Raw genomic sequence first — 12,646 nt, 5'->3', positions numbered from 1 at the left:
TAAGGGCATTGATAATCTATTCCATGAAATCCTGCAAGAAAACTTCCCAAACCTAGAGAGGCACTCAAAAATCCAGTCCCAAGAAATACAAAGGACTCTAAATAGAATCAACCCAAGATCTTCTCCAAGACACATTATAGCCAGATCGACCAAAACCACAAAGACAAGATACTAAGACTGGCAAGAGAGAAACAGCAGGTTACCTATAAAGGATATCCCATCAGGCTAACAGCAGACCTCTCATCAGAAACAATGTGAGCGAGGAAAGAATGCAAAAATATATTCAAAGTGTTAAGGCAAAAGCAATTTCAACCAAGAATTCTGTACCCAGCAAGATTATCTTTCATATTGGAAGAAAAGACAAGAACATTCTCAGATAAACAAAATCTGAAAGAATTTACCAACACCCGACCAGATCTCCAAGAAGCTCTCAAGGGAGTGCTATACCAGGAAAATTAAATACAGACACACAGAAATAAGAGTTCAGAACTAATGAAATGGCCAACTTAATCATGGGGACAAGTCTGGAGTTGACTATTATATCCTAGAACTTAATCGGAAAGATCGAACCACAACTGAAGACAGATTAAGTACATGAGACTGAACTGGTGAAATAGCATTTTATGACTTTTGACTAAAACAATGCTGATTTTCTTCTAGGCTTTGTTTTCCAGTTTTAAGGGTTTTTGTCCTGTCTTGAGCTGCCAGTAGATTCTTGTACCTACTATTTGAACAGAATCCTAACCTGTTTCCCGGCTTTAAGTTTTAAGCAAAGTTCCTTAGCATTTCTTTGATTTATTAAAGTTAAAACTGCTTTTCTTGAAATTACCAGCTGAATTTGCTATTGTTGAAAGTAGTTAGATTATTATAAGAAATTGTGTGATCAATAAAATGTGGGGGAAAAGGAATGGAAAACAACTATAGATACCGGAGATAGTGTGGGAGGAGAGTGGGAAAGGGCAGAGGATCAGGAATAGGGTTTTATTTTTATATATATATATATATATATATACACACACACACACACATACATACATACATACATATACATATATACATACACACACATATATACACACACACATGAAACTAGAAATGGAAATTATTGACAATAACATACATGATTAAGCCACTATGCAATATAATCTGGATGGGAAACCACTTTTTGTATGTTGTGACGATGATTAGGGGATGAATGTACATTAATTAATTAAAAAAAAAGTTTCGGGGAAAAAATGCATATTTGATGACTGCAGTAAGCTATATATATAGCTCCAGCTAGGTGCTACTTTATAGTATGTCCATTCTACTCACTGAGGTTTATGCCTAAAGTCAGACTTGTGTTCACGGATATGTATATATCAACTGTTATACTTTAATTGTAAAATAAATAAATAAATAAATAAAATAAAATAAGATGTACTGTTTTCTTCTGAGAGCTCAGAGTCTAACACACATACCCACGCACGTACACTCACACCCCTTAACTTTCAGCAACTATTACTCAGGGTTTCAGGATGCTTTAGGCAGCAAGTAACAGGAGCCTGACTCAAGTTGGCTTAAATGGTAAAGACATTTATTATCTCACAAAGCACATTGAAAGGTAAAGTAGACTCTGTGTACTGTTTTCTTCTGAGAGCTCAGAGTCTAACACACATACCCACGCACGTACACTCACACCCCTTAACTTTCAGCAACTATTACTCAGGGTTTCAGGATGCTTTAGGCAGCAAGTAACAGGAGCCTGACTCAAGTTGGCTTAAATGGTAAAGACATTTATTATCTCACAAAGCACATTGAAAGGTAAAGTAGACTCTGGACCCACAGTGGCTTTGGGTTTTCTTATGGGTCTGTTTTTTTTTTTTTTTTTTTTTTTTTTTTTTTTTTCAATTGTCCTACAGCTGTTTCTACTCATAGTTAAAGCTACCAGTGATAATGGGGGTTTCTGCTTTCAGAATTGAAACACTAAGCTTTAACTTCTTTTTTTAAATAATTATTTGTTTTATTTGTTGTTGTTATTATTACTGTTTTTAATTTGATCAGAGAGAGACAGAGAGAGAAAGGGAAAGTGAGATGGCAAGCCACCAGGTCTTGGACTTGAACCATGGTCAGCCATGTGGGAGTCCAGTGCCTCAACCACTGTGTTACCTGCCAGCCCAAGCTTTAACTTGAAGAGCAGACTGGAGTGGAGAGAATTTAAGCTACCACAGTATCCCCACATTGTTTTATGTGTTTGTTTCTGGTTTCCCCACTGTGATGTTTCTAAAGAGAGTGACATACTGGCTTCTATTACACAGAGTTGGGAGAAATACCGAGGTCGTAATTAGTGATGAGTGCCAAGCATTTCTGAGTCTCCCTCTGGGCATAGAACTTTTGGTTTAGTAGAGTTATCTGACTAGCTCCAGCCAGTGAATTTGCTGAGTGAGTAGACAGTTGCAAGTCTTCTGTATGAAATATGAGGTGGGTTATTTGCTGTGTGGAGTCCTAGGGAAGGAATTAGTGAAATGCAGAAAGAGTGGTGAGAAATGACCACTGCGTGATGGCAGTGTAATGCAGATACAAAACATGTATTATTAGTCTTTTGAGGTGGATGATTTTCCTCTGGATCCTAAGCCTGGGACTTGGGAACTTGGGAGTGGAACCTTGGGTTGAAACCACTATTCTCTACTCACCTGTGTCCTTTTTCATCTATTTCAGGTATGCAGTAAGCATCGGCTACTGGCATGATCCTTACATCCAGCACTTTGTGAGACTGTCTAAAGAGAGGAAGGCCCCCGAAATTAACAGAGGCAAGTGACTATCTCCCTCCCCAGCATGTTCCCATCGCGCCAGAAGCCTGAGATTTAAAAAAAAATCATTTTATTATTTAAAAAAAAATTTTTTTTTAAATTTCTTTTGAGAGAGAGAGAAAAATACAGGCCATGTCCAATGGGGTCTTCTTGCTGCAACCCACCCCTAGGCTTCTCAAGCCACTGGGACAGGGATTCAAACTACACAGTTGGCCATGTGGGATCCAGCTCCCTTAACCACTTGGCTATGGGGTTGTCCCTATAACCTTTCTTTTCTTCCCTCTTCCTCTCCTTGAGTTTGAACCTCTAGATCACAACCCTGTAGGATTGCCTCCTGATCAGTGTGTGGTGAAGAGGTTTAATATCCCATTCATCATGTATGATATCACTGTAAAATACAAGAAAGATGATTTTCTAGAAAAACAGTAGACATAAAATACAACTCCAAATTACTAGTAAATTGAACAAACATCAAGTTCTTCTGTCAAATGGCAATAAAGATTCTTTCTTTTTTTTAAGAGAGATTTTTGCTATAGGGCATATGCTTGCCGGAGATACAGAGAGAGACAGAGAGAGAGTGAGAAATCACCCCAGGGGGTGATGGCCACACTGCAGTCTCTTCTCCATTCTCTTGGTATTTGGGGCATGCACACATACACACCCAGCATGAGATTCAAGCTGCCAGGTCCAACACTACGTGGTAGGCCATGTGAGAGTGCAGTGCCACAATCACTATGCCACCTGCTGGCCCCACAATAAAAATTTCTAAATGCTACTCTCAAATTTTGTTCTTTAAGTAGTCACATAGTGTTGAGTTACATCTACACCCAGAGTGGCAGCACTTTAGAATGCAGACTGTCTTTTATCTGGGACCTGGGAACTTGGTAGTGGAACCATGGGCCGAACTCACTGTTCTCTACTCACCCGCCACCTCTTTCATCCATTTCAGGTATGCAGTAAGTGTAGGCTACTCGCATGACTTCCCATCTCTTTTCCCCTGCCCTCCACCTCAAAGCTTAATAGGTCATTTTACTAGGCACCCGTTTACTTGTGCCTTTTCTCCTCCCCCACCCGTCTTACATACAGGTTCTAACCCAGTCAGGATGAAGATGAAAGGAACAGGATAAGAAATCAGCTTCCTTTGCTTTAACCTCCATCTACCCAGTTTCCTGACTGAAAATATTATTGTCCATATGCTCTCCCAATTTTAAATTTTACCAGAGTCATGATAAGCACATTTCCAAGAGGGACATTTGGATCAAATATTTTGATATAGAATACTTATATTTCATGATTAAAACTACAGGACAGTTTATTGCTCATAAGTAGTTAATGCCTCTGTTAAGAAAATTATACTTAGTTTGGTTCACATTGCTTAAAAAAAAAAAAAAAAAGAAAAAGAAAAAATGCAAGTTGTTATTTCTCCCATATAGTCTCAATAAACCTCTGACACTGATGAAGGGCAAATATTTTTTGCATCACTTCTCTGGTGGGGTGGGCTTTACAGGGAAGCCTCTCATCACTGAGTGATGGCTTACTTCTCTGTCTCACCTCAGGATATTTTGCTCGAGTCCATGGTGTCAGTCAGCTTATAAAGGCATTTCTACGGAAAACAGAATGTCACTGTCAAATCCTCAACCTTGGGGCTGGGATGGATACTACTTTCTGGAAATTAAAGGTAAGTTAAAATTCTCTTCCTCCCTTCCAAATTGTTTTTGTTTTTTGTTTCTTTTAATTTTTCTTCATTATTTTAAAATTTATTTACATATAATCATGTCTTTACAGTATACATTTCTTTTTCAAACACAAATATCATGCATGTCAGTCAAGACAAAGATATTACTATATACATTATCATCAGCAAATAGCTTCTCATTTTTTTGTCAGTTAAGCATACTTTTACCAATTTTTTTCCTTCCCCTTCCCCCTCCCTCACTTCCATACTAAACATTTTTTTTCCCACATTTTATTGATTCAGAAAATATCGTAAAGTTTGGATGAAGTTAGAAGCTAGTGAAAAGTGCACTGTAATTTTCTTTTGAAACATTTTATTTCTCTCTCCATTCCCACTTTTACTAAAGAGAGGTATAAACTAACTTATTTGCAAAAAAAAAAAAAAAAAAAAGGTTAATCTCAGTTTGGTCTGTTATTTGCACAAAGCCTCATAAAAATTCAATTTCGGATGCAAGGCAACAGATACTATTGCATTATTGAACTTATGCAAATAACTGTTCTGCAACAAAATAGGAATGCTCACAAATATTTTCCAGTTGCAAAGGGGTCAAATTGCTGTACCTATCAGCAACTCAAAAGAAAACAAAAATCCTTAAATCTGGAAGATACAGCATAGAAGAAAATCAGTAATATTTTAGAAAAAAGTCATAGAACTCTATTTCACCAGTTCAGTCTCATGTAATCTCTCTTTTGTTGAATTTGCAGTGTTGCTGTGGTCTGACCTTTCCATTAACATTCAACATTATTGATATTTCAGAACTTGTCCCTACCATTAAGTTGGCCTTTTTGTTAGTCATTTTTTGTTTTCTTATTTGTCTGTCTGTCTTTAGTTTTCCTAGTATAGTAAAATTGTTTAGATTTAAATTTTTGAAGACATTTACCTGGTTTCAAACAGTGATACCCTGTCTCCCATCCTGGACCCTACTGGCCTAAATGGCCTCCACCATCAGTCCTGTGTATTCTCTCTCTAGGGCCCTAGTGATTTATGTATTAGATTGTTTCTAATTATTGTCACAAACAGAGTTATATTTAAAATCTTGTATATATTTTCTTCTACTCGTCTGGAACTATAATAGGATTAAACATTCCTCCAGGAGAATTGCTTGAACTAAGAACCTACAAACCTGTAATTCTGATGATACTGTATTGATGATTGTATTGTTACCATATTGCTTCTTGGGTAAAACTGAGAGGTTTGCAAGGCTGGCTGATGATGATCATAGCCCTTTTGCAGCCATCCTGATTTGATCCTGTAAGTGCCCTTACGGTCTGAGCAGGTGTAATTACACTCACTCACAGGGAAGGAAATGGAGTTAGGTAGCAGTAGACTCAGGACTGAGCAGCTGCTCTTTGACTCTTGGGCTGGGTTTTTACAGCCAAACCTTTGCCCTACAAAGTCCTCATTACACTTTATTTTTAATAGGTTTGTACAGCTTTTGCTTGGTCTGTCTATCAGGTTGGTCATGTGGCTGTAATGGGTGTGTACATTTCCTCAGATTTCTTGCAGAGAATGAGATCAATGAGAGTTTGTGGGTATAACCCCGCCTGTGTATCTGTTTTGTTCCCACTCAGCTCACCGCTCACCTGATAAGGAGGTCTTTGGTCATCAGAGCTCCCAACCTTTTCCTTACTCAAGTGGGAAATCATTGGCCTCAGCATGGTCTTGGTATTCATCGTTTGTTTCTGCATTCTTCTTTCAGGATAACTAACATTTATGAAGTGCTTTTACCTATATTGACACAATGAATTAACATGAGAGCTCCGCTAAGAGGTTTCTACAGAAGCAGAACAAAGTTAGAATTAACTCATTAAATTCCATATTACATCTTTCCTTTACATACAGCTTCTGTGGTTGTTGGGGGGATCTTTTTGGAGACCACCTTTTCTGTAGATCTACTGTCTTTGTGATATAGTGTCCCATGTTATGGTGTGAGGAACTGGGACAGAATGTACTGAGAGTGTGTGGTATATCAGTGTTAACAGAGGCTGCTGGAGAAATCCCTCTGCAGGGCCTCAGACTGCTATGACTTGGTCACATAATTTGTATTTTCTAGATGGACTAATAATGAACAAATTATTATATGAAGCTTTTATTTCTGAGCAAAGTACACTGAGGCTTGCCTATGTGCCCCTTTCAAGAAACAGATCATCTTTCAGTAGTATGGAAAGAGAATTGCATAGTGTCTGAAAGTCATTTGTAGAAATATTTTCATTTTGAGGGACCAGCAGTTAGTGTAATGGCTATGTTGCTGGACTCCCATGTAATCAACTGCAGTTCAAGTCCCAGACCCAGTGGCTTAAACTCACACTGGGTGCGTGTGCATGCATGCCCAAGATCTCAAGAGGAGAATGGAGGAGAAGGAATTGTAGCCTGGCCATCCCCCCTGGGGGGTGATTTCTCTCTTTCTGTCTCTCTGTCTTCCTCTGTCTTTCTGGTGAGTGCATGCGCCCTATAGCAAAAACCTCTAAAAAAAAAGAAATGTTTTCATTTTGATAATTTTATCAGCCTGAAGTATTTTGCTTGTTTGTTTAGATTTTGGGTCTAAATATCTGATGATATATAATTTCTATAAAGTATTCATTTACTTCTTCAAGCAGGAGTTGCCGACTATAGCCCACAGACAAAATCTGGCCCACCACCACCTGTTTTTGTAAATAGTTTGGTTGGAACATAGCCATTCCCATTTGTTTGCATATTGCACTTTTAACGACTGTCTGACACCTGTATGTTGAGCAGTTACAGAAAAGACCATCTGTCCTGTAAGGCTAAAATATTTATTTTTTAATTCTTTACAGAAAAAGTTTGCCAATATGTACTTCAGAAGATACGTGTTTTCCATTAAGGAAGGGGAAACCCAGTCCACCAGTCTCACTGTGTCATGCGTCTTCCAGTGGCATGTTCTCTGGTTGTAGCAGTAGAGGTTTGGCTGTGAGCCAAGGCCTTTCTGCTGTCCCTACACATGAGGTCCATCTGTATAGCAGAGTCTTCAAAGAGTTAATGAGAAATGCATATTTTGTAAAAAACAAAAAACAAAAAAACAACAAAACAAACAAACAAAAAACCTTGGGTGGATTTTAAGAATTTTTTTGCACCAAAATAAATTCAAACTTTAATTCCATTTTTCTAGTAGCTTTTTGAAATCCCCTCATAATCTCAGATGCTCAGGAATGTTAGTAAGTTGCAGACTTACATTTGCAGGCAGTGGCAGCAATAGAACAAAGAAAAGCTGGTATTGCTACTAAAAAAGAAAAACAGTGGGTAAGTTAAACCCTTCATGAGGCTTGTTTCTTGGTGTCTGTTGAATTTTGTTTCTATACAAAGGAGCAACTGCTTAGGGAAGTAGTGTCAGTTTTGGCAGCGTGTGTATTATGGGAGCCTCATGGTTAGGGGAGCTAGATTCCATGTGGTTGACCATGGTTCAAATCCTGGTCCTAGTAGCTTGAAAAACATGCTGGGTATGTGTACATTTGTACTCAAAATCCTGATGGAGATTTTGGATTGAAGATGGAGAAATGGAGAAGGGATTGCAGCATGACTGCATCCCATTGGAGAGTGCTTTCTACCCCTCTCTCTGTTTCTTTCTCCCTCTCATGTGCCCTCTGGCAATTAAAAAAAAATTGGCAGTGTGTTCAGCAGTTGGCCATGTCAGGATCTCCTTTGAGTCTGAGTCATACCCTGTTCCTGACTGCTTTCTGGGGGTTGCACCCTGTCTGGGGTGTCTTCCATCTTTCCTCCTGACCTACAAGTTATTTCTACATTTGTGGAATGTCAAAGAGAATCACAGAACATTGGAACTGGGATTTGATCCTGGACCCTAATCCTGGTTCCAGAAAGCTTGTTATTTACACATCCACTATATGAAGGAGTAGAAAGTGCCTCTTAAAATCCTCCCACCTTCCTTCTGGCTACCCTTTCCCCCTCAGTTCAGGCTTCCCTGAAACCTTCTAATGACTACAGTGACCTCCTTACCTTTTTCTTCTATCCATTCTTGATTCCCTTAAATTCATTCTTCAGGTAAAGAACAAAGTAATTAGGGCCCAGCAGGTGGTGTGGTGGATAAAGGTGCTGGATTCCCACATGGCTGACCAAGGTTCAAGTCTTGGACCTGGTGTCTTGCTTTCTTGTTTTCCCTTTCTCTCTCTCTCTCTGGTGGTCAAAAACAAAACAAAACAAAACAAAAACTAACAATAACAAATGGAATTAAAAAAATAAATAGTTCTTAAAAAAAAAAGGCAAAGTAATTGTAAAAATGTTTTTCTGACTCTGTCAGTCCCCTGATTTAAAATTCATAAGTACTCTATCACTCTTAGACACCTAGTTCTTGGTACATGGAAGATGATTAGTAAATGTATGAGTGAAGAAATTATTATAAAAACTGTTGTGTGTTTTTCCCCAGGATGAAGGTCTTCTCCCAAGTAAATATTTTGAGGTTGACTTTCCAATGATCGTGACAAGAAAACTTCACAACATCAAGTAAGTGTGGCTTTGGCTGAAGAAAAGAAAAATGAATGAACCAGGTAGAATTCAGACCCAGCTCTCCGTAGATGGTAGACTTGCCTGCTAGAGCTCATTTGAGGGTGCTGCTGTCCTCTCACCCCCTCCCTACTTCCTTCTCTCAGGACCCCATTCCGTCCTGTTGTGCCATTTTCAAAATGCAATATACTTCCTATGTGACTCCTCTGTCTACTAATGTAGTTGCTCTGAATGTTGAAAGAAATGACTGATCATAGTTTGATTATTTGAATTTTTATGTGTATTTTAATCCTCAGGGTATAGAAAATTAGCTGGCCTAGAACAGATACACAGTAAACATTATTTTGTGGCATCAAATGAATGGAAGACTGAGGTTAGTTGTTATACATAAGATATTATGGGAGGCATTCTGAGTCCAGTACTCAAGGAGTTTGTTGAGTAAGATGACAAGTTTGCTAACGTTTACAGAGAACTTTTCTTTGTCTATACTGTGTTAAGTGCTTCACTTGGACGATTTTATTCAGTTCTAACAGACTCATGAACTAAGTGCTACCATTGTTCCTTTTTGTAGATGAGGAAACTGAATCTCAAAGAAGATTAATTTGCCCAAGGTCTTCTAACTAGGAAGGAGTAGAACTGAGATTTAAGCCTAGGGTTTAAATGCGGTGTGTGATGTCATACAATGAGACTTCTGATAACGTTTACACTTATGCCATGGCCCTTGCTTTGAACAGTAGTGATATACAGGGTCTTCAGAAAGTTGATGGAAAAATGCATATTATGAAAATCCAATCCAGCCATGGATTTCTTTTTTTTTTTTTGCACCAAAATAATTTACTTTATTCCATTATTCCATGAACTTTTTGCGTGACCTCATCATTGCCACGTCTAGAACAGGTGTCTGCATTTTTGCAGTCAAAGAGCTTCTGAATAAATCAATGAGGAAATTGACTCATCTTCTCTTTTCCTTCTCACAGATACAAGTCTTTTCTATCAAACCCCATTATAGAATTACATTCAGAGGACACACTTCAGATGGGCAAGTATTTTTAACCTCACTAATGCAGCATAGACTATATAAGCATTTTTGCTCCCTCCCTTTTTTCTTTTTAAAGATTGCACGTGTGTGTGTGTATGTGTGTGTGTGTGTGTGTGTGTTATACAAGGTATCCTTTTGCCAATATTTACACTTGTATCAGTTACCATGAAAGACTTTACAACTTTCATATTGAAAGTCTTTAGATGTCCTTAGGTCTCCAATCTTAAAGCTGTTTTCAAAGAACTTGACTTTACTTGTCAACATTTAAAAAATAGACTTCACAGAAAAAAATGTTCAATTTCCAGCCTTTCTTGAAAAAGTCAGATGTGGCAGCATTAGACCCTAGTGCCTACAGGGCAGTAACTGATCGGCAGCTGTCTCATTTAAATACCACGCTCCCTTATATTGACATGCTTCTCTCATTTTTATTAACCTGTGTGGGCCTTGCAGTCCATTTGTCTCTTCAGGTTTTCTTTTTCTTCCTTCTTTCCTCTCTCTCTCTCTCTCTCTCTTTTCATTGGCAGAGAGTGCAAGCACTTGGCAGAGAGGGCAAAAGCATGCTTCCCAGGTGGGAGTTATGAAGGTGGCCACGCAGCAATCCCTTTTCCTCCCTTTCTCCATCCCGTCAGCATTTTGGATTCACATGCTCTCATCACGATTACAGCTCCAAATACACTGTGCTTCACCACTACACTATGGGGTCAGCCCTCTTTGCCTCTTTTCTATTTTTGTCATAAGACATGGTACTTGTTAGAGACAGAGACAGAAGAAAGGGAAAGTGAGAAAGCACACCCAGTGGGCATGGCTATGCTGCAGTCTCTTTTCCATTTCTTTTTTTGAGATTTTGGACATGTGCCCAGTATGTTTCATGAGCCACTGGGTCCAGGACTTAAACCTTGGCCATATGGGATCCACCCCCGCCCCCAACCACTGCACCACCTGCTGGCCTTCTCTTCACCTTTTTTCAGAATGTTTCTAACACTTTTCTCATTTCTGAGCATGATAAATCTCTGTCAGACTCTTCCATTGTTTTCAGTTTGTGTCTGACAGAGAAGTTCAAGGGGTTCATTAGTAATTTGGGTCAGAAAACACACTCAGAGAGCAGGGCCTTTTGTACAGTCAACACAGAGAACATGATAAACATCAGGCAGCCAGGTGAGCCTCTTTTTATGCACTACTGTAATGCTTCAGTCATCCTCCTAGCAATTGGGGTCCCAGTAAAGTTTCCACAGGAAACATCTCTTCACTCTTTGTTTTCTTCTTACCGGTTATAACTAGGACTTATTCAAGCTTTGCTAGCTGCTGGACTGTTTCCTTCTGGACACTTTTGCTCTTACAGTTTCCTATGTATTTAGTGAGTAGACGTCAGAATAATGATCTATAATGGAAAATCTAGTCATTCACATTACCTTTGATTAACAACACAGAATCAATATGAAGTAGAACGTAAGAACCTCCTGTAATTCCACCCTCACCCCTAAGATAACCAGCATTGAGAGTTCTCAGGGCTGGGAGAGCCTCGATTATTAGTGGTGATGCACAGTGATACTGGATGGCTGTGCATGTTTCAGCTCCTCCCATGGTTTGTATCCTTGAGCAAGTTGGGCACATAATGCCCAGGGTAAACAATAAAGCAAATTTCTTTATTTTTTTAATAAAACTTTTCACTGGAAAAATCTTCAAGCATGCACGAATATATTGTGACTAGATCAGTAAACTTCCACATCGCATTGTCTAACTTTAATTACTGCTGATCTTTTTTCATTTGTACCAGTGATTCTCAAAATGTAGTTCCCAGATTAACAGCATCAAAATCATCTGGTAATTTGTTAGAAAATTTCTGTTAAAGGATGTACCAAATCAGAAACTCAGAGAGTAAACCCTACCAAGCTGCCTTTAAATTTATTTATTTATTTATTTATTTTATTTGCCAGAAGGCATATGCACTCACTAGAGAGAGACAGAGATGGACAATGAGAAAGCATCCCCATGGGGGGATGATGACCCCACAATCCCTTCTCCTTCACTTCTCCCTTCTTTTGGGATTTTGGACATGTACACATATGTACCCAGTGTGTTTTTCAAGCTGTTGAACTGCACAGTCAGCCACGTGAGGTCTGCCCAACTTAACCACAATGCTGCAGACTGCCCCCAGTGCTCTTCGATGAGCCATCCTGGTGACTTTGGTGATTGTTGAAGCTTGAGCACCACAGTCCATTCTATCTCTGCTGGAATATGATAAAGCAAATATTTTAAAGAAAATGTTATTTTATTTGCAAAGTCCTTAGTACATAAACTCTTTTCTTTTAACTATAACATATAAAAAATTGGTGAAACATTTAGAGAGTAGCCCGCTGATAAGTACCAATGTTTAAATCAGCTTACCATTTGATCTCTTCGTTTCACTCACTGTAATCTACTTTAAGGTCATAACTGGGTAGGGGCTTCATGAGATATATAAAAGGATGCTCGTTTCAGTGCCTAATGTGGTGAAAACTTGAAAGTCCACATTCAGTAGTGGAGGACTGGCTACGTGAGCGACATTTTATCTACTCAGTCGAATGCTACAAAACCTTTACAGATAATAGTACTGCTGATGGTATTGTTCAG

The 12,646-nt window shown here is 38.8% G+C and overlaps 1 protein-coding gene across 1 annotated transcript in view; it reads left to right on the top strand.

The window, feature by feature from the left end:
* LCMT1 (leucine carboxyl methyltransferase 1) overlaps positions 1-12,646 on the top strand; it is a 53,335-nt gene that overhangs the window by 18,577 nt on the left and 22,112 nt on the right. Inside the window, exons 2-5 of the mRNA XM_006148287.2 lie at positions 2,698-2,789; positions 4,346-4,467; positions 8,921-8,997; positions 9,975-10,036. Of these exons, the coding sequence (XP_006148349.1) occupies positions 2,698-2,789; positions 4,346-4,467; positions 8,921-8,997; positions 9,975-10,036 (353 nt within the window). The remainder of the gene's footprint in view (positions 1-2,697; positions 2,790-4,345; positions 4,468-8,920; positions 8,998-9,974; positions 10,037-12,646) is intronic.

The sequence above is a fragment of the Tupaia chinensis genome, unplaced genomic scaffold (assembly GCF_000334495.1).
Source record: "Tupaia chinensis unplaced genomic scaffold, TupChi_1.0 Scaffold000231_2, whole genome shotgun sequence".
NCBI classification, from domain to species: Eukaryota; Metazoa; Chordata; class Mammalia; order Scandentia; family Tupaiidae; genus Tupaia; species Tupaia belangeri.
Note: the sequence above shows the minus strand (reverse complement) of the source record. Positions and strands in the feature narration are given on the sequence as shown.